The sequence below is a fragment of the Panthera leo genome, chromosome C2, assembly GCF_018350215.1.
Source record: "Panthera leo isolate Ple1 chromosome C2, P.leo_Ple1_pat1.1, whole genome shotgun sequence".
Lineage (NCBI taxonomy): Eukaryota > Metazoa > Chordata > Mammalia > Carnivora > Felidae > Panthera > Panthera leo.
This window is the reverse complement of record NC_056687.1, coordinates 85,927,761-85,948,837: the sequence shown is the minus strand read 5'-3', so window position 1 is coordinate 85,948,837 and position 21,077 is coordinate 85,927,761. Positions and strand designations below refer to the sequence as shown.

Sequence of the window (21,077 nt, the reverse complement as noted above, 5' to 3'; positions counted from 1 at the left end):
ACTTTTATTACTAAGTTTCTCTTGTAAAACCTTCAACAGCTCTGTCGCTAGTAGTGGGTTTTTCTTTTAGTCACTCATATCATTGCTGCTATGTTAATATTTCGAAAGCATATCTGATACCATTCTTTTGAAATTCATCTCTAGAAATCTTAGTTCAGTCTGGCATTTTATGTTCATGCTTTATCTTCTAGTACTCTACTACCTTTTAGTCAAGAGCTTTGTCAAGTTACCTTACCTTCACATCTTGTAATGACCTTAGTTTCTGAATGACCAAGTCTCCTGGTACCTCTAGGCCACAACTTGGGTGTCACTGTTTTGATGGAAAAGTAGGTTAATAGTCCCTCTTATACATGGCACCTATATCCCACTTAGCAGAGTTTTAATTTCTTGAGGGGTGAGTCTGGTAATATTGTGTAATTATTAGCTATTTAACAGTTTATGCATACATACATTATTACATATAGGAACTAAAACTCCCAGTGAGAATACTGCCCTAGCATAAGAAACATTTATTCTACCTTGTAACCACCAACAAATAGTTTAATGCTTGTCCGTTAAACATAACCCTTGAACATGGAGAGTCCTTGTCTTTTTTAATATTGTATGCCTGTAACACTTAGCATAGTTGGTGCTCAGTAAGGTATTTAATAAATGTTTAATGAATTGAGTCAGCAAATGACCTTGTGAATTGTATTTATTAAGTACACAGTTGTATTTTACCAAATGGTCACAATCATAGTTTCTTTCATTGGTAGGGAGTAGTATAGCTTCAGTTTTTTTTTTTTAAGATGGTAAAAATGATACAACATAGAAGAATATTTACCTTTTTTGTTTTACTCATAGGAAGTAGAACAGCTAAGAATGGAACGCCTACAGATTGATGAACAGCTACGACAGATTGGTATGGGTTTCAGACCTTCTTCCACCAGAGGGCCTGAAAAGGAAAAAGGATATGCCACTGATGAAAGTACCGTCTCTTCTGTACAAGGTTCTAGGTCTTATAGTGGAAGAGGCAGAGGTCGTCGGGGCCCTAATTACACCTCCGGTTATGGTAAAAAAAACAATTTTTTTTTTTTTTTTTAACTTTTTGATTTAGTTAGTTCTTCACTCTGTTTTGGCATGGAGGGCAGGAGAGCGTTCCAAGTCATATGTCTTTATAGTAATGACTGTAAAAGGTATATGATGTTCAAGGAGCTATGTAATGAGATCAAACATGTTTTTTGTTAGGTTGGCAGTTCATGATCATGTTTATTCTAAATATATATGGAATTTTTGTACACATTTATATATAGAAAGTAAACATATCAAACCTACTAATGGTGATGATATTGCTAGGAATCTTTTTTTTTTTTTAATCCTCTTTTGCCTACCCTCCAGGAGAAGTAAAAATGAAATACTATGCTAATTAGTGTGCTAAGGTTGCATGTAGCACATCTGTACTAGTTTTTTAAAATATACTTAATAGCTCTGTTGGCAGTTTTGAATATAAATCTGTCACATCTGCCAATATTTTGTCAAAGAACATTTCACTAAAATGAGGGCTTTTTAAAAGCCAGAACCAAATCAACACTTTATAGATGAACATTTTTCTAAAATGTATTTCATTGTGAGGATGGGTCCCTAACCGATGTATGAAGGGGCCAGTGGATGGTGGTGGTCAACAATTTTCTAATCCTAAATTTTCACTTATTCTTCTTCAGCTTCGGAGTTCCATTTTTCTGCATTTGGACTTGGATCTTAGCAGTGACCTGATTTGTCTTCCCTTGTTTTCTTCCCTTTCTCTTTTCCTTCTCTTTTCTCCATTCCTCTGTTCATCCTAACTGCTTTAGGAAAATATTTCATAAGACTTTTCCAAAGTAGAAGGCATTTAGAGAAAGTGGGAATATATAAAAGCTTACAGTGTGCAGATTCCACATCTGATTTCATGTTTGAAGACTCATCTAATAATGCCAGCATTATATTAAATCTGTACTTTGATTTGTTGTAGACTTGAAAGGTTAATTATCCCTTTCCTTTCATATATTTCCATGTTCTAATTTCTTGATATTTTTTATTATTTAAAGTTAACTCTGTATTGAGAGCTGAAAAGCAAAATTCCAGGAACATGTTTTAGCATGTGAAGATCTGAGAATTGTGAAGTACTACCGTATTCTTGAAAATACATTTAATACAGAAGACAGATAATGAGTGATTAAAGAGAAAATAAGTATATTGAATGATTCTAGAGCCACAAACTACTAGTACAGATAATTAGATTTGGCTTTTTTTTTTGGATGATGAGGATGGTGAATTCATTGAAGACTTTTATAAGCCTTTGGGAAGTCAACTTACTGAGGCCAGTCTTTTGCAAAATACCTTTGTTGAAAGTAGATAATAAGTTTTTATGATTAGATAATAAATTTTTATGAGTGGTAGAGGGAATATCCTCTGGATTGAAGAAAGTTATGCAAGTTGTTCAGTAGATGGCACTCTTACCTCTGAAACTTTGCAGACTAGTAGTATCATTGCGTTTGTTGAAATAGCTATTGAATTTTAGTGGGCTTGAGAGAAAACCATTTGAATTTGGTTATAGATGTTCTCTTGTCTACTTAATACCAGGATTTTTAGGTGATAATATATATACACACATATACGTGTGTGTGTGTGTATGTCATGTAAGAAACTTTTTCTAGTAGCCCTGAAGTTGGTATATACCTTAGAATGGATGATGTTTTAAAACTGCAATTGGCAACATTTTCTTTAGTGGCACACAAAATATGTCTTTCAGTGAATGGATGGCATATTGGAGTTGATAAAACATGGTACTTTTGCTGTTAAGCAGTCATGATCATTGAAAAGGATGTAAAGCATCTTCATAAGAGCTTTTAGAAGTTTTGGAGAGGGGAAAATATGATGTAAAGTTCTGTTAAAAATAAGTATTTGGAGTCATGAAAAAATGGATTACTTTGAATCATTTTTAAAGCCCAGTGTAAAACATTTTTTTTGGATTCATTAACTTCTGTTTTGCAAAATTAAAAGAATGGTTGCAGTGATTTCAACACATTGTTAGTTTTCTGTTGATGCTTTAACACATTTCAAATTTAAAGGCTTAACACTGATGTATTAAGAGTTTTCTAGGTCAGAAGTCAGACATGAGTCTCAGTGGGCTAAAATTGTCAGCAGGACTGTATGTTCGTCCTTTCTTGAGGCTCCAGGTTAGAATCTGTTCCCTTGATATTTCCAGCTTCTGACCCCCTCTTTGTCTGTTTTGTAAAGCCAGTGACTGTAGAGTTCTGCTGCTGTGTCTCTGGTTCTCTGTAGCTGAGATCCACTCGATTAGTTTGGCCTCACCTGGATAATCTCCCCACCTCAGTATTCTTAACCTTATCACATCTGCAAAGTTCTATTTGCCATCCCAGAAACGTTTAAGCTTTATTTAATATGAATAAAGCAAAAGCACTAGCCAATTCATTAGTCATTTTTGTTTTTGACTTCAGTATCTGTCTTATCTACTGAAATGTATTTATGATTTAGACCACCCCCCCTTAAGTCTTTTGAATACTATATTTTTTTATTAATATAATTTATTGTCAAATTGGCTTTTATACAACACCCAGTGCTCATCCTAACAAGTGCCTTCCTCAGTGCCCAGCACTCATTTTCCCCTCTTCCCCACTCCCCCACCCCACCCCCATCCACCTTCAGTTTGTTCTCTGTATTTAAGAGTCTCTTGTGGTTTGCCGCCCTCCCTCTCTGTAACTATTTTTTCCCCCTTCCCTCTCCCCATGGACTTCTGTTAAGTTTCTCAAGATCCACATATAAGTGAAAACATGTATCTGTCCTTCTCTGACTTATTTCACTTAGCATAATACTCTCCAGTTCTATCCATGTTGCTGCAAATGGCCAGATTTCATTCTTTCTCATTTCCAAGTAGTATTCCATTGTATATATAAACTACATCTTCTTTATCCATTCATCAGTTGATGGACATTTAGGCTCCTTCCATAATTTAGCTATTGTTGAAAGTGCTGCTGTAAACATTGGGGTACATGTGCCCCTATGTATCAGCACTCCTGTGAATATTAGATTTAGGTTAAACTTTAGTAGGAATTCCCTTGCTTGTGACACTGAGTTAAATACACTGTATTTCTAGAGAGAATTCAATAGGGACTTTGTAAAAATTTCAAAAATGAGATTACTTATCTTCAGATTTTGGTAATGTTTTCAGGCAGTGCATAAGTTTGTCAATAAATTCAGATACATTCCAAAGGATGTTTTCACTACTCATGAAATGATAAATTGCCCTTACTCCAACAAAACCGTGACATCAGTTAATAAATTCTTTTTTGTCATTTGGATAAATAAGTGTTTGGGAGAGACATTCTCTTTTGTGAGATTCTCGTTCCTAATAAACACACTTGAGTGTAAATACTAGAAACTTGCTGTATTTTTTATAAAAGTTCCAACTAAGTCATTCTTATATCATTGACTGGTTACATCCATATTTAATGTCAAGTGGAGAAAAAAAGATGAATGTTGAAGAATTTTCTTTAAAGGAGAAAGGAAATTGTTAGGCCTCTTCATTTGTTAAGTTTTATTGTGGGTACCTTACTGTTGTGCATCTGAAGAATTCTTACGTTTTACTTCCATCATCAAATGACTGGGGTTTAACTGTAGGGAACTTGTGGTTTATCATGGAATCACTTTTATTTGGGAGATGAGCAAATGAACATCAAAGTCATGCAGCAGATTGCTTTAACAGAATTGTGCTAATTGTTAGGTGTGTGGGGGGCATTTAGAGGTAGAAGAAAGCTCTACCATAGGCCAAGGGAGATGTAAATCCAAAGGGAGAAAAATAGAAAACAACACATGACAGCATCGCATGATAGATACATGTTACTTCTAAGGAAATAAGAGGAGGGGAGGAGTCTTTTCAGTTAAATTGGTCTGAAACTACAAATTGAACTGGGCTCTCAAGGAGAGATCTATTTGGATATTTGATATAAAAGGGAGGGATGGAAGTGGCATCCCAGAATTAACAAAGAATAGAAGTGGAAATGAGTATTGTAGTGATTGAGTCATCTAAATCTAACACATAATTGTGATATAATGATAATGATATTGCAGGCTTTTATAGAATCTTTGCAATGTTTAAATTTTTAAAAGATCACTATTAAAATAGGTCACTGGAACCTTAGAAATGGTCTGTAAACTCTTAGAGTCATGATAAATTTTTCTGTCAGGTTAAAGTTGTCTTCTCAGTAACATTCTTAAAATTTATTCTGTAATTTCAAATAGTGTATTCTAATTTAAGCCACTGTTCATAAAATGTAATTGTTTTATGTACAACCACTAAAGATACACTCACAATTTATAAGAGACTATCAATTATGAGAAACACTGTGATTTCAGAGATGTTAAAGTGTGAAATAGTGTGCTTCATAGAATCAATAAAATAATGGTAGAATACACTGTACAATTAAACTATTCGTTTTTGTGAATATGATTAAATTTGCTTTAAAATATAATAGCGGTTATTTCATTATACTAAAACCTAAAAGTGGGCAAGTTTTTTTTTTGACTATTTCCAGATACTAACTGCATTTGCATTATCTATGTAATGTTTTGTGTCTTTGCTGTAATACTATATTGGCTGTATTTCTGCACATCTAAACCAGTTTTTTTTTTTTTTTTTTTGCTTGTTTTAATATTTATTTTCTGTATTCATGGAAACAGAAATCTCTGCTAAGTATAATTACCAAGTTACAGTATATCTAAACCAATTTTTAATCTCCCACTAGTAGATCCTATATTATTAGTATAATATTATATTTGATTATTACTTAGTAAATTTCACATTAATTTTAATTTAGCTTCCTTTGAATCAGCCAATTAATAGGGTGATTAAAATAATTTGTAGGAAATAATTTTGGAAAGTTTCACTCCTTATTTTCCCTTTTTTAAAAAAATCAGGAATCTAATTGGCTTATGTTCTCTTTCCCAAGGTACAAACTCTGAGCTGTCTAACCCCTCTGAAACAGAATCTGAGCGTAAAGACGAGCTGAGTGATTGGTCATTGGCAGGAGAAGATGATCGAGAGAGCCGACATCAGCGTGACAGTAGGAGACGCCCAGGAGGAAGAGGGAGAAGTGTTTCAGGGGGTCGAGGTCGTGGTGGACCACGTGGTGGCAAATCCTCCATCAGTTCTGGTAGTCTTTTATGTACTATGTCAGCATCCTTATTTTGTAAACAGTATAACCTTGTACAAGTTAATTCATTCCCCAAGTGTCTTCTCGTTGAGGAAGGTAGTGGAGCATATGATAAGGAGAAACCTTGGAGAGTGTTTCTCAGTGAAGGTTTAGCTAGAATTTTCCAGTCAGAAATTTTAGTTGGCTGATTCTGTTTCAGTGGTCAAAGATTCCTCTAGTTTTGGGGGGCTTACATAATTAATTAGAATGTTTTTTTTTCCGCTAGAATTTTTGGGTTCTATATTTCTGTTTGCCAGACCCAGAAAATTCTAATGCAAAGAGAGATCTAAGTTATGTAATACTAAATATTCTTAATGTTGAAAATCAACTGAGAACTTTTGCTGCACTATGTACGATTTTGGGAACAGGGAAGAATTGTGAAATTTAAAAATTTTTGTATTGTTTGAGGAATTGAGCTGTATAGAAGACTGAGAACTGAGATGCATGAGCAACTTTTTACTCCAATGTCTTTTTCTTCCTTCCTTTTTTTTTTTTTTTTGGTAGGAGTTGTGAGAATGTTTTTGCTTAGCTTAATGGGCTGGGGGACAGAATCATTAGAGATGTGTGAACTAGATTATGTCATAGACACAGCCTTAACATATCTTTATTGTATACCACTTTAAGAAAACCATGTTTTCTTAATGTATATATATACCTCGTGAAAGTTTGTATGGTATTTTAAATGTTATAGAACATACGTATATATAATTAAATATATACCAGACTTGCTTACAAACTACAAAAAACTGGAACAAATCACACAATTTTTAAAAGGTACTCTGGTTCCAGTGATCTTTGAGCCCTAAGTTCATTTTACAGGCTTTTAGGGAAATACTTTTATATTTTACTACATTGCTCACTATTACCAAGGTTTGTAAAATTGTAGTATGCTGAATTGCACAATAAATGTACTTTACCTAGTGCTTATGATTAATGGATAAACTTAGTGTCTTTTGCAAAGATGCTAGCTTGCTAGCTGTTACGGAAACTTAGAAAGGAAAAATCGTGATTAGGTGAATTTCTTCTATAATTTGATTGGTGGAGGCAATAAATGCACATAGGTAAGATGGGTATTTTTTTCCTTATGATTATATCTTAAAACTTTCCCTTTCTCACCCTCACCCTACTTTACCCCACCTTCATTCTTTGTTTCTGGAGATGGGAGTACTAGTCAACTTTATATTTTCCTATAACCAGTTAGAATTTGAACCTTCTTAGTTTGATTTTTTTTGTATACACTTGTTTTGATTGCTTCAGTTTTGTAACATTTCTATTATGCCATGGAATGCAGGTGTTGTGATTTACTTGGGTATAGCACATTAACATTAGCACAAAGAAGCAGCTGACACCTTGAACTTGGTAAAGGGGACAAAATTGTGTATTTATGTCTCTCCACTTTTCATTTCTCTAGCTTCTGGGTAGGACTAGCTAAGGATGTGAATGTCAAAAATAGCAAGTAATAATATACTGTTTTCTAATACATTTTCAAAACAAAGAGAAGTGGTAGGAAGGTGAGGGTGTTTGCTCATCTTCTGCTTTAATTTTTCATTGCCATTTAAAGTTCTTCATATTACTTTCCAGGAAAAATAGTCATACAGGAAACATTTTTTTTGAATATGGAATATAGGGGGAGAATTGTAGATGTAGTTCAATATAGATCAAAGCATTTCTAATGACTGCAGCTCTCTTAAACGAATATTTCTTGCCTCTGACATGCATATAGTGCTCAAAGATCCAGACAGCAATCCATACAGCTTACTTGATAATACAGAATCTGATCAGACTGCAGACACTGATGCCAGCGAATCTCATCACAGTACTAACCGTCGTAGGCGGTCTCGTAGACGAAGGACTGATGAAGATGCTGTTCTGATGGATGGGATGACTGAATCTGATACAGCTTCAGTTAATGAAAATGGGCTAGGTATGTAAGCACTTAGGGAAAAAGATATATTATTGTCTATTGTTAATGTATGATGCTTTTTTCAAAAAACAAAAACAAAACAAAACCCAAACTTAATGCAATTCACATACTGAAGTTTTCTTAGTGTTTACTTCAATTCAAACAAGGTAGATAGCTTTGTATCTGTCTGAAATGTCTGGTTTTCAGATTTATATAGCCAAATTATTTGAAACTTGAAAGTGTTTATTAAAAGTGCCCTTTGATGCCATTAAATCAGTATAAATATTCAAACTGCAAGGCACTTAATACTCTTACTGTTCATAAACCAAAATTGGGCTTTCAGCTTGCTTCTTTAGAAATTATTATGATGACATTAGTGAAGGTATGTATATTGAGTAGGCATTAACTTTCAAAGGGCTAAAATGTTATTAACTTTGCTAAAAACTAAATTGTATTGGAAAGGAAGACTTTATTCCTGAATCATGGTAATTTAAATTAAGTCTTTCAGTTTGTTCAATTAAGAGTTAAAACCCTCTTACTTTCCAGATGGTAATTCCATTTTTAATCTATTTGAAATGGTTAAAACTACAAAATTATTTTCCTGTCAGTAATGTATGTCGTTTTATCTTCCCTGTTTAATTAAAAGGTTCTCTCTCGCTTTTCTTAAATATTTGAAGGAAAGAAGTTTTTTTTATTTTGTTTTTTGTTTTTGTCAGAATAGTTCATGGTAAACTTTGCAATTACAGATGATAGTGAAAAAAAACCCCAGCGACGCAATCGTAGCCGCAGGCGTCGTTTCAGGGGTCAGGCAGAAGATAGACAGCCAGGTAACTTTTGAGTGGACCTGTTGACAACACCAGGTCACAAGCATGAAACAAATGTCATGTGTCTGCTTTCTAAATATATTATACTTACATGTACACATGTGTGCATATACATTCAAGATGTGCATTACATAAATTGTTTTCTCAACTAATAAGACTACTAAAATGCATTCTTTCTTCACTTCGTAAATGTTTAGTAACCTGTCTAATTGAACTAATGTTGTGTTTTAATTTTTTTACATGGAAATACTATTGAGAAGACGATTATTTTGTCCACTTGGCAGATTCTTCATACTTGAATTGGGGCCTGCCATCCCAGGGACTATGCTGTAGATTGTGGTTGAGGTTGATTGGCAAAATTGGGCAACTTTTGCATGGTGCTGCTCACTATATCTGGATTCAGCACCTCATTTTTGTGGGAATTGTAAATACCCACAGTTAACAAAAAAAGCATAAATGAGAAAAATACTTGAAAGTGTCTTTTTTCTAATAAGAGGAATGCATGTTATGTTTTGTTTGTTTACTGTAGTGTGATGCCTTTTCCCTTACACCTACTAACTATTCAAATTAATAGTACTTACTTAGTTTTAGAATGTTAATTTAAGTAGACATAATTTTTAGTAACTTCAAAGAAACTTGTTTGCTGTGTCTATATTATTTTGAACATAATTCCGTTTCCTGTGTACAGAGAATCACGTGTATATTCACAATGAAGAAATTGTGTGCACCAAAAATAAACCCCTTTTGAACTAATCATTTTCTGCATTCTTTACAAAAGCAAATTTTTGGGTGTCTATTCCCCAAATACAGAATGTAAATTCAAGTATCTTTAATATTTTAGGTTTAGTGGTTGCAGAGACATTTGGGAAAACTGGTTTTAAAGGTGTTAGTTCCATTCTTGAAGAAAAGTCCGTGTTTAAAAGGTAGTTGTAAATTAAAAAGGAATTTAATATTGTCAAAAATAGAAAGTTTCCACCAAGTTTTTTTATTGTTTTCCTTTCTCTTCTTCTCTCTGTAGTGTTAGAAATATTCTTTAGATCAAGCAATCATATTTATTTTGTTTTTTAAAGTTGGCACAGTGGTGAATACAGTACTTTCTGGCCATAGTTTATAAGAAAATTCAAGGTACATTGTGGGTTTAACATATAACATAATTTTTTAACTAGATGGTGGTTTATTAAGTCAGTGGACATCAAAAACATAGTGGTGTTAAAGAAGAGAAAGATTTTTCTGTATGATATTAATTGAAAATTGAGTAGTTTGGGGTGTCCAGTAATATGATGGTTTGTGTTCTATAGTGCATTTATTCTTATTTTACTCTGTTCTTTGGATTGCCACTTTTCCTGGAAATTCTTGTCCCCTAGCCTGCCTTTCCGCCTCCTCCCCCTAAAAAACTGTTAAAAGCCCCCCCTCCAGCCCCCCCAAGATAGGATTAATGGAACAGGCACATCATTTTCTCCTTGCCCCTGGCAGTGCTTCTAGGAAAGTAGCCTCCTAAAATGTCAACATTCCCTTATATAATTTAATTTATTCTCATTTGCTCAAGATTTCTTGTTGTCTTTAGTATAAATTAAGCAGTGAATATTCCTTACTAATAAGAATGTGATTATAACACTTGTGTCAAGTTGGTTTACTTAGACCACTTAGGAAATTCTACAGTCCAAATTATGCTGCACAAATTGCCTATCTTTTTTTCTAATTATTAATCTTCATTGACCTTTTAAGTGGCTAGTATTGTAAGGACTAGCTATAAACAGGTTTTGAGTCAATTGAGTTTGTTTTTAGTTGTACCTCCCTTTATGGGGGAGGGGCACTGGTAAGTTTTTACCTTTCCAGCTATGTGCCTCTAATGTTGATACCCATATCAAAAAAGTATATTATTCTGTGTGTGTGCATAGTGGATGAAGGGTTCTAACAGTTGTCACATACTCAAAGTTAGCAATATGTCTGTCTATGCAGAAGGGTTTCCAAGTAGCTGAGTTCTTCCAGGTGTCACTAAGGGTTGAACTATGGAAACAGAATGAATTCATGAAGGTGTTACACAAATTAGAATCATTTCTAGAATGTTTTTGCCACCATATATGTGTACATAATAATGAAATGGACTTGATAGTATTCCTCCTCTTAATTGTGGAAACTATTACTAAGTGTTTTTATAAATTAACAGTGGATTTAAATGATTTTAAAAGCTTCAAAATGAGCACAGTGAGTTTCTTACAATTTGGAAGACAAGAGGCAGTTTTAGACAGGAAACATCTCTTATTTAGTGCTGTTTCTAATAAATGATTTGCATTCTGAATTAAGTGGTTTTTTGAGATTTAAAAAGATTAATAGTTTCAGAACGTTCCTGGATCTTATAAAAGGATTATGTTAGTTTGTGATCACAAAAAAGTGAATTGTAAATACCATCCAGCTTTCTTATTTTATCAAAATGATTTATTTTCATACAATTTGAAACTAATGGACTGACCATTTCTCCCCTAGTGACTTTAAATAAATAATTTAAAATTTACTTGAAGTTTTCATTCTTTACATAAACCTGCTCTCATCCTGTAATTTAAAATACCTTGTATTTCACATAATCAGAGATTTTCTTCACCAGTTTCTGGGAGAAAATAATTCTTTGAAAGAGAGCAATCATTTTGACATTTCTTCAAATCAGTAAATTCTAAGCTATAAAGTCCTAAAGAGAAAGGATTGAGGTGTTAAGTGAGGCCAGAGTACCTGTAGAACAGAGATCATTTTTTTCCACTTGGGTTGGCAGAAGGGTGTTAGCTTGTGTTAGTCTTTTTCTTATGTCACTATTGCCATCCACTTCCTTGCAAACACACATACACTTCAGTTAGTCCCTTGAAAGATTATTGAAGCAGGGAAGGGATTGTTACAGAATTAATGGCGGCCCTTTTCCCCACCAGGATTATTGTCCACGTTTTTAGGGTGATGGTCTGCCATCTTTAGTTTGCTTGTAGTTTTTTATTTTAGATCACTCACAATGGTTTCTAGTGTGAAATGTTAAAAGAAGGACTGTAAAATACCACACTTGGATATCTTGTACTTAAAAAAACAAAAAAAAACAAAAAAAAACTAATATATGAGTACATCTTTTATATCTCTGGTGAAGTATAGCACACCGTGATTTGCACCAAATGTGCCCCATTTTTTCCCCACTGAGAATTGCAAACACTGGGCTGAGAATGCTGCATTTCCTATTCTTGGTTGTGGATTTCTATATCAAACTTTATCCCAACCGTGGAGTCAACCAGAAGCAATGGCTGGATTCTTAAGAAAGCTGACTTAAAATCTAGGCTTCCTTGATCTCCAGCTTGGAATTTTCTATTGTCAGCACTAAATCACAGGCACATTTTTCAAGCTTTGTTTTTGGTTGGAGGTGGTACCCAGCTTAAAATTTTGAAATTGGGTTACCCACCGTCAGTTTATTTTAAAAGTAAAATTACTCTTTATCCATAAATAAACTTTAGAAATATTTTTCAACACCTGTAATTTTTTTCTCATCTTCAACAGTCACAGTTGCAGATTATATTTCTAGAGCTGAGTCTCAGAGCAGACAAAGAAACATCCCAAGGGAAACTTTGGCTAAAAACAAGAAAGAAATGGTAAGGAGAATTTAACCTGTAGGTTTTGTTGGTTTGGTTTTCGTTTCTGTTTTTTTTGTTTTTGTTTTTTATTATTATTTTATTATTTTATTTTTTTTTGGTATGGTTTAGCTTTATGTTTACTTCTTATCTTATTGTATGATCACTTGTTTCCCCAACTAGACAAATAATATTTTAAAGACTACTCTTTGTTTTGTTCTTGGCCCCAGGTAACTGAAGATATGCATGCTTGAGCCTGGAATACTTTTCATTTAGAATTCCAAATAGCATTTGTAAAATTCAGTCTATCCAAAGATATTGGACAGAGACTATTGGCTTAATTTGGGGAGCAGTAGGCTATATATATCTCTTCTCAGTGATAGCTATAGACCTCTTTAAGTGTCAAGTCTTTTAAATGCTTTAACGGATGTGAAATGTAAAGGTGAGTAAAATAGGCGTTATTTGCTTAGGGTATTAACCTTATATCTTTTACATGGTGAGCTTTCCAGTGGTTAAAATTAAATTAGGTTCAAGTTTTCAGTAAACAAGTCCAGATTCTTCCTGTTGTTAAGGGCTGCTAGGTACTAGAGATAGAGTTGAAAGACCAGTAGAGGTGGAATACATTGGTATATGCTTTGAAACTTTTAAGAACATTTTAATTCTTTGATCCAATGTCATATGTGAAACTGAAATGATTTATTAGCTAATGTTTATATAGCTGTTTTCCTCCTCAGCTATAGATTTCATTTATAAAGAAGTTGAAAAAGTTGTCTCCCTTTGGCAGGCAAAAGATGTGATTGAAGAGCATGGTCCTTCAGAAAAGGCAATAAATGGCCCAACTAGTGCTTCTGGCGATGAAATTTCTAAGCTACAGCGTACTCCAGGAGAAGAAAAGATTAATACCTTAAAAGAAGAAAACACTCAAGAAGCAGCAGTCCTGAATGGTGTTTCATAAACTGAAGAAGTTCCTAGTTTACAGTTCTTTTACATTACATTTTACAATAGTGCTTGTACAAGCTTGCCAAAGATAGAATATGGATCGCCAGTCTTTACATCGCACTTTCAGTTCCTCCATTTGGAATTCAGAAAGGGGAGGGATCCTGAAGAAATCATATGTTAAACATACTTTGACACCTACTGTGTTATAAAATATATCATCAGATGTGCCTTGAGAATAGTATATGTAACATTAAAAAAAGTTGCTGGCTATAGGAAATGTTATTTTGTTTTCAAAATATGGCAGAGATGGGGGGAGGAGGGTGGGGTGGGATCCCTAACGTAATATTCTTTATGAAAGCATTAGCTGCTTTTGTTACATTTTTAATAATATGCAACCACTTCTTCACCTGAGGAAAACTAGAATGAAATGCAGTCTAAAATATTTTGCACTGAATTGTAATTCTTCATTAGTTTAGTCTGGAAACTGGTCTGTTTTAATGTGTTTTTTAAATGCTGTATGTTGAGGAAAATCTGCAGACCACTGGAATACATTTGTTAAACTCATCTGCAGGGACACTGGGTGATATTGGCAGTGACTGTTCTACATTGAGGCTTTGTTTGGTTTATTTATTAAAGTGTACAGTATTTAAAAATCAAACATAGCTTTAGTTAAAACACTAAGCTGAATTAGTCATGTCCATTTCAGAGATAACCTGAACTACTGAAAAGATCAATTTCCAGGTTTATTCTGTATAAAAGTACATGTTAGTCTTCAGTAGAGTATCTTTTCCTTTTTTTCTTTTCCTTTTTTTCTTTTTTCTTTTTCTTTTTTCTTTTTTGATTTTGGTTGTTTGATGTGCAATATGTTTTTGTATGCAGGTAGTAAATAAACTTTGATCTTCCATTTGCTGATTTTTAACTTTCTACTTTTTATACCAGTATACTTTTTATAGCATAGTAGTTGGAACTAGTAATAGGCCTAGAATAGTTATCCTAATTGCTTTTAAAAAAGCATTACTTGCTCATAAATAGTATAAAAATATTAATTGATGAGTTAATTATTTTGTAACGAAACCTCTGAAAGCTTAAAATTTAGTCTGTTAGAATAGATTGGCTTAGGGAATTGGTCATTTAATAATTAGGAAAAGTTTTATAATCTACTCAAAGGCAACTTTTGGAAGGCAGTGGGATAAAATGCAGAATTTTACTTTGGCCTTTGATAATTTACTAAAAAATATTTTTATAAATCAGAATGGTGAGCAATTTTAAAGTAAGAAGTAGACCATGAACTTGGTTTTTGATTCTCAAGGAAATAATTTTGAAGATTGTCAAACTAATGATTGTATTTTTTGTATATATTTTAGCCACATTACTTAATTTTAGGAAGATGAAGACTTCACATAAAGTGTTTCAAAGAGTAATAATGATATAATTATGCAGATAATTGTGAGGTCATATCAGATAATTGTGGATTTACTGGAGGATTTTTTTCTATAGTGGTATATATAGACCACTGAGCAAGAAAGACAGCCTTTTCTGTCACTTGATGTTTGAAAGTGTTTTTTATGTGCATAATTTGTGTTAATTTGTTATGTGCATAAAACTGTTAAGTGGTTTTAGTTAATTTATAATGGCTGAAAGACATTTCAAGGTATTGCTAAAAATGTAATAATTGTCAGGTCAGTGTACATATAACCCTAGACCTCACGTTTATTATCACTGAGGTTAACATGTGATGGCATTAACTGCATTTCCCTAAAATCCTAATAATAGAATTTATAAGTAAGGTGTGGTATGAATAGTGCAATCCTTGGATTTTGAATAACAGTATCAAATCATATCCTGAGTTTAAAAAAAACCTTAACCCACAGATGTCTTTTTTAACCATCAAAAGAAAGAAGTAAAACTGTTGGCCTTTTAATTCTTGTCTAGAGTAACAGGGTTACAGATTAATTACAAGTTAAGAGAATTTTCATTAATCCCCAAAATGGTAAATACGGTGTAAAGAAAAAAATGATTTTTCATTTTCTTCCATGTAGAATAGATTCACTAAGATTCTTCTGCCATAAAGATTGTTTCACTGAGAAAGTAACCTAAAACCATCTTAGAAAGTGGGTATTATACAATCAGTTGTTCAGAATAACCACATTCTAGGAAATAAGTATCAAGATTTCATTATTTACAAGTGACTAAACCCAGCATCTTCTGTACTGCAGAACCATGAGTCTTTTCTTGGGTAAATACCGTATACTCTGATTCAGAAAAGCCTATTCCCCAAAGGCGGTAGCTATTGGTGATTAGGTAGCCCACCAGATTATTTGAGAGGGATGTATGTTTTTTTGGCTACTACACCAGTTAAGTGAGATGTTGCTCTGGGAAAACTTACTGCTGTTAGGCCATGCTAAAAGACACTCAACAGAAAAGCCCAAACGTCTTGTGCAACCCCCATATTTCAGTATACTTAGGTGAAATCACATCTGGAAGCTTATTAAGATTATGTGGGGATAAAAATCTTTTCCTGAAACTTTGGCAAGTCTAGGATCTTGGGTTTGGCATTACCTTTTCATTACATTATTTTTTAAAGATTTTAAGTAATGTCTACATCGGACATGTGGCTCAAATTCACAATCCTGAGATGGAGTTGCATGCTCTACCAACTGAGTGAGCCAAGCGCCCATGGAATCACCTTTTTAAAGCCTTCAGTGGGCCTAAAACTTGCAAAATGGTGTGTATGGGTCTTTGTTGATAGATCAGTCACCTTTGGTAAAACAGTCACCTTTGGTAAAATTGTACTAAGAATACACCAATTTTTAAGTCGTTTTGTGTATTTTAATGTGGAGTTAAGCAGCACATCAAACTGTTCGTGAAAACCTCAGACATTCCTTAGAACAAGACTGAGGGAAGTTGCCTAAATAGTTGTGCAAAACAAATACAGGTACACGTAGGGAAGCAAAATATCTAAGAACAGAGACACTAATAAGTTACTGAGGAAGAGGCAAAAGTAGCTGGTATTTTATTGTTTTCTGGATCTCCATGTCAGCCATTCTTTAGTAGCTCGGATCCATCCATCACCTTGATGCTAACATCGGGTATTTTTGTAGCTGTTATTTGCTAGAAATCTGATTTGTAATTTGAGAGAGGTCTCTGCGGAGTTGGCATATTAACAATGTTGCACTTAGATTGGATAATAGTACCAGATACAACTTAACACAGATTTGCATTTTCTTGAGGTTGAAATCAACCTAGTTTTCCTATAGGCTATGCCTACAATAAAGCTTTTAATCTAAGGAAGGACAGATGAATGGAAAACCTGATTGTAATGCATTAAGCCCTGTACTGGTGATTATTGGAAAGTAAAGGTAAATTACTTTTACACTTGGGTTTTCTAGAAGGCTTTAAGGAATTTGGATTGAACTGGATCTCTGTGTTTGGCATTATTCCAAAAGATAAAAGGATGGTGTGAATCCTCACTGAGTTTCCTACCTTTGCTATTATGGTTTGGATCCCCTATACCTTTTTTCTTTTGAGAGAGTGCACACGCAGGCAGGGGAGGGGCAGAGAGAGAGAATCCCAAGCAGGCTCTGCTCTTGGGATCATGACCTGAGCTGAATTGAAAATCAAGGGACTCTCAATGGACCCAGCCACTCAGGGGCCCCTCCCAGGATCCCCTATGTTTTTTTATAAGGACATCTGGTATAGTGAATTTGGGGACTCCTTTTTTAAACTTTGTTTTATTAGAAAGCTTTCTTGAATGGATAGTAGTCACAACCTTTGATAGCATTTGGGTTTTATTTCAGAAACTCAAAGCAACAATCAGTCTGCTATATATAGTTAAATTTTGGCAAGTGGTAGTAATTTGAAGTTGCACTCAACTCGTTGAAAGTCCGATATGTTGAAATATAGGAGATTGCCACTAGTTGACCCATTTTTGACCTACAAACGTGGCATTTTCTTATGTATGATTTTTTAAGTATGATCATTTTACTCTAGAAATCAACCAAGAGTCTAATCATCCTGAAAACCCCTTATTGGTGAGAGATATACATACACTCAAATATATTGTTTTTTAAAAGGTTATCAGCGGATCACGTTGTAAAGAATCATCGGTACCTTCTATATTACTACTTCAAGTACTGAAATGTGTAGACTATCATGTAGCTTTCTCTTTAAGAGGATCTCCACCAATACATTTGGTTTGCATATTACTTCTTTGGTAATTTGAAAATTGCAGGTATAGATTTATAGAATTGGGAGCTTCTGTGTACTTAAACCAGACATTTCCAACTATGCCATGTGCAGTCTAAAGATAGCAAAAAGCAAGGGCAAGATTATTTTTCACTGATCTCAGTCTTAAAGCCCCCCTATTCCCTAGTATACTAGTTAATAACTCGCCAAATTTGTTTCAGTGATTGGTAAATTTTTCTTGGGGTGAAACTACAGGGGTATTCTGTGAATAATTTTGTAACTTTTTTACTTGCATTGTCAAAAGTAGTTGCTCATTTTTTAATTTAGAGAGTATTGCAAAAAATTTCCCACAGTTTTTGTGGATAAACCAATTTATATTGCCTTGGAGCTTGCGTCAACCTGTTTGAGTTTCATTTTCAACCTGCCCATTTTCAGGTTGTAAAGAAGAATGGAAACATTACTTTTGACATGCCATTAATTGCACTTGTACTAAGGTAACAGCAAGTGTTAACATATTCATATTAGACCTTAACACTGGATTGTAGACATTGTCTTTTGGTCAGGAAAAACTAGTAACACTGGATAGAAGCTCCTATATTCTGTTGCTAAGGCAACACTTGGCTTTGGCTGTAAGCAGAGATACACAGTACTCTTAACAGTGCCAAGAGCAAAAGGAGCTTAGGTCATTGACGTTTCCTGGTACTCAAGGTTACTTTCAGTCCAAGATTCTCTTTTATAACCAAAAACCCACTCTAACATTTTAAACAGTGTTTTTGTACTTTATCTCAAATTTAGATATTTTTTCTATCCTGTTCTCCCATTGAAACAACTGTTTCAATTCTAGCCTGAGTGTTGAAACTTAAATGTGACTTGTCAACTCTTTGAAGCATTCTGCCTGAGTGAATTTTTTAAATAACCATTTCTGACGCAGGGTTTAAGGTAAGGTGTACATTTTCAGTACGCTGAATATAACTGTAGTGTGGCACAGTTAACATGCTTAGGGTTTTACCCCTGTATTAAAGATGCTAGTTACCTACTTTTTCTAGCTGCCTTATGCCCTTTTTTGCTTCGATTCTAGAGTAAGGATAGCAGAGAAAACCATATAATCAATCTTCTAGAATTAGAATACATATGTATGGATATTCCACCTATTTTCACACAAGTTCTTGAATGGTTTGGGTGTTCTGGGATACTGATTTTGTAGAACTGGAATTTTCTTTAAGTTTATTTTGAGAAAGAGAGCACAGGTGGGGGAGGGTCAGAGAGAAGTAGAACCAGAATCCCAAGCAAGACTCTGCAGTATCAGTGCAGAGCCTGATGTGGGGTTTGAACTCAAAAATGGTGAAACCATGACCTCAGTTGAGATCAAGACTTGGACGCTTAACCAACTGCGCCACCCAAGCATCCCAATTTTTTTTCCCCCCCATAGGTATTTTCATCATTTGGAAAATAAGAGAGGGAAAAGGTTTAACTTTGAGGACCACTTATTATACCCTACTTTCCTCACCAACAAAGCATTTTTTATAAAGCAGCATAGGACTCATAATGTCAACTCTGAGGCAGTCAAGGCAAAATTAGGGGAACTATATCTCTGGTATGCCAGATATTCCTATGTCCCAGTGTTGTGTTCATACCTCCACTTCCCCCCACCCCACCCCACCCTTAAAAAACCATTTGAGTACCTACTGATAAAAAGGCCCCAAGCTGAAGGTGTAAGGACAAAGTCCCAGACTCAAATTTCCTTACCACTAAGGCAAATATCCCTGGGTTTTCAAATATGTGAAGGGTACCACAGTGCAGAGGTTAACAAAGCATGGAACTTTAGGTTTGAGAAAGATCAGCCTTCTCATTCAGAATGCTGTTTTGGGTAAATTACTTAATCTCACTATTGTTTCCTTGTGAAACGCTTAAATGCTTACTTGTCTAGCACACTGTTAAGTAGTGAATGTTAACATTACACATCAAGTATTTCATTAAAAAAAAAAAAAACATTAAAAGAGGAAGGCTCTTTTACACAGATCATACTTGAATCAATTACCCACTATGATCTGGAAGCCCTCTGTCAAGTGACCTTTCCCCAAGAAAAATGGTAGGAGTGCTTAATAGCCTACAATGAAATGTGGATTCTTCTATTTAAGGTAAGCCTAGAGGAAATAAAACTGATTACTGTGAAAGAAAAACATGCTTTGTTGTGCTCAGTGTTATTTTAAAGCATTTTTCATTGTCTTAATATTTGCCTTTAAACAGGTGTGCTATTTGTATTACACACCTAAAAATATACCTACTACATGACGTTTTCCCTTTCAAGGTTCATGCTTGACTGCCTGTGGGCCTATTAACACTCTCTTTGTCTTTCAAAAATTTGTTTTTAGTTTTAATTGATAATATCTCTTAAAGCTCTTGTTCAAGAAACTTGATTAGTCGAAAAGACTGAAATAAAAGGTTAGTAAGCCAAAATACAGTTGGTGTTCTTCATTAGATTCCTTATTTGCAAATTCACCTACTTGGTAAAATTTATTTGTAACCCCAAAATCAACATGTGTAGGTACTTTTCCTAGTCATTCGTGGCCATAAAGAGTAGTGAAAAATTTAATGACCCAGTGCCCAAAGTGAAGCTTGCCTTGTTTCATTTATATTGTAAACAAGTATGCCTTCTGTGGTCCATTTAATGCCAAGTTCTTCACATTTTTGTCCTTATTGATGGCTTTCCTGTTTAACTGTCCTCAAGCCTAGTGAAGTGCTGCCTAGCATTCCTAAACACAAGGCTGCAATATGCTGACAGGAGCCATATTGTTGACTACAAGTTTAATGTTAATGAATCAACAACATGAATAAGATGTCTTTAAATAGAAGCACACATAAAACAAGGTTATATATTGACTGGTTGATAAAAATGGGACCCAGAAGTTCAGAGGTATGAACAAATGGTTCGGTGTTTGTTCAATTCAGTGTTTCAGTAACTTCTAGAACATAACTACTTTGAATCACAAACTACCTTCATACCTCTTTACTAAAAAAGACTTCTCATATGGAACACCCATGGCTGCTGTAAACTGGTGCTTTCTCATACTCTAAATCTTAACAAGTGGACTCGATCAGATTTTAAACAAGGAAACAGGATGGGAAATAAACCTAGGGCAGGTCTAACCCAACTCTGAAGCGCAGGTAAACACATTCCAACACTAAATATGATTGCCTTCCACAATTTTGACCTTGAAGGTCTTGTGCTCTCCATTGACAATTAGGAACTTTAAGATGACTTAAAGGTTTAGATGATAGGTAGTATAAATTACCATTTTAGAGCTAAAGATAGTATTTCCAGTGGTGGCCACAGACTACTTATTTACTTCATATGTTTTATACAGGTCTTGTGGTTAAGATCCCTAGGTTTTAGGTTTAGGCCAAT

General features: G+C 34.3%; 1 protein-coding gene across 5 annotated transcripts in view; it reads left to right on the top strand.

The window, feature by feature from the left end:
- The window catches only part of FXR1 (FMR1 autosomal homolog 1), a 60,544-nt gene extending 46,781 nt beyond the window's left edge, over positions 1–13,763 (top strand). Inside the window, exons 12-18 of one of the 5 annotated variants that reach the window (XM_042903568.1) lie at positions 844–901; positions 989–1,051; positions 5,985–6,188; positions 7,951–8,151; positions 8,877–8,957; positions 12,477–12,568; positions 13,332–13,763. In XM_042903568.1, the coding sequence (XP_042759502.1) occupies positions 844–901; positions 989–1,051; positions 5,985–6,188; positions 7,951–8,151; positions 8,877–8,957; positions 12,477–12,568; positions 13,332–13,502 (870 nt within the window). In that variant the 3' untranslated portion in view covers positions 13,503–13,763. Of the gene's footprint in view, positions 1–843; positions 1,052–5,984; positions 6,189–7,950; positions 8,152–8,876; positions 8,958–12,476; positions 12,569–13,331 lie in introns of all 5 variants that reach the window. The other 4 variants (XM_042903566.1, XM_042903572.1, XM_042903567.1 and 1 more) reach the window with 4 other exon arrangements.
- The last annotated feature ends 7,314 nt before the right edge of the window (positions 13,764–21,077 follow it).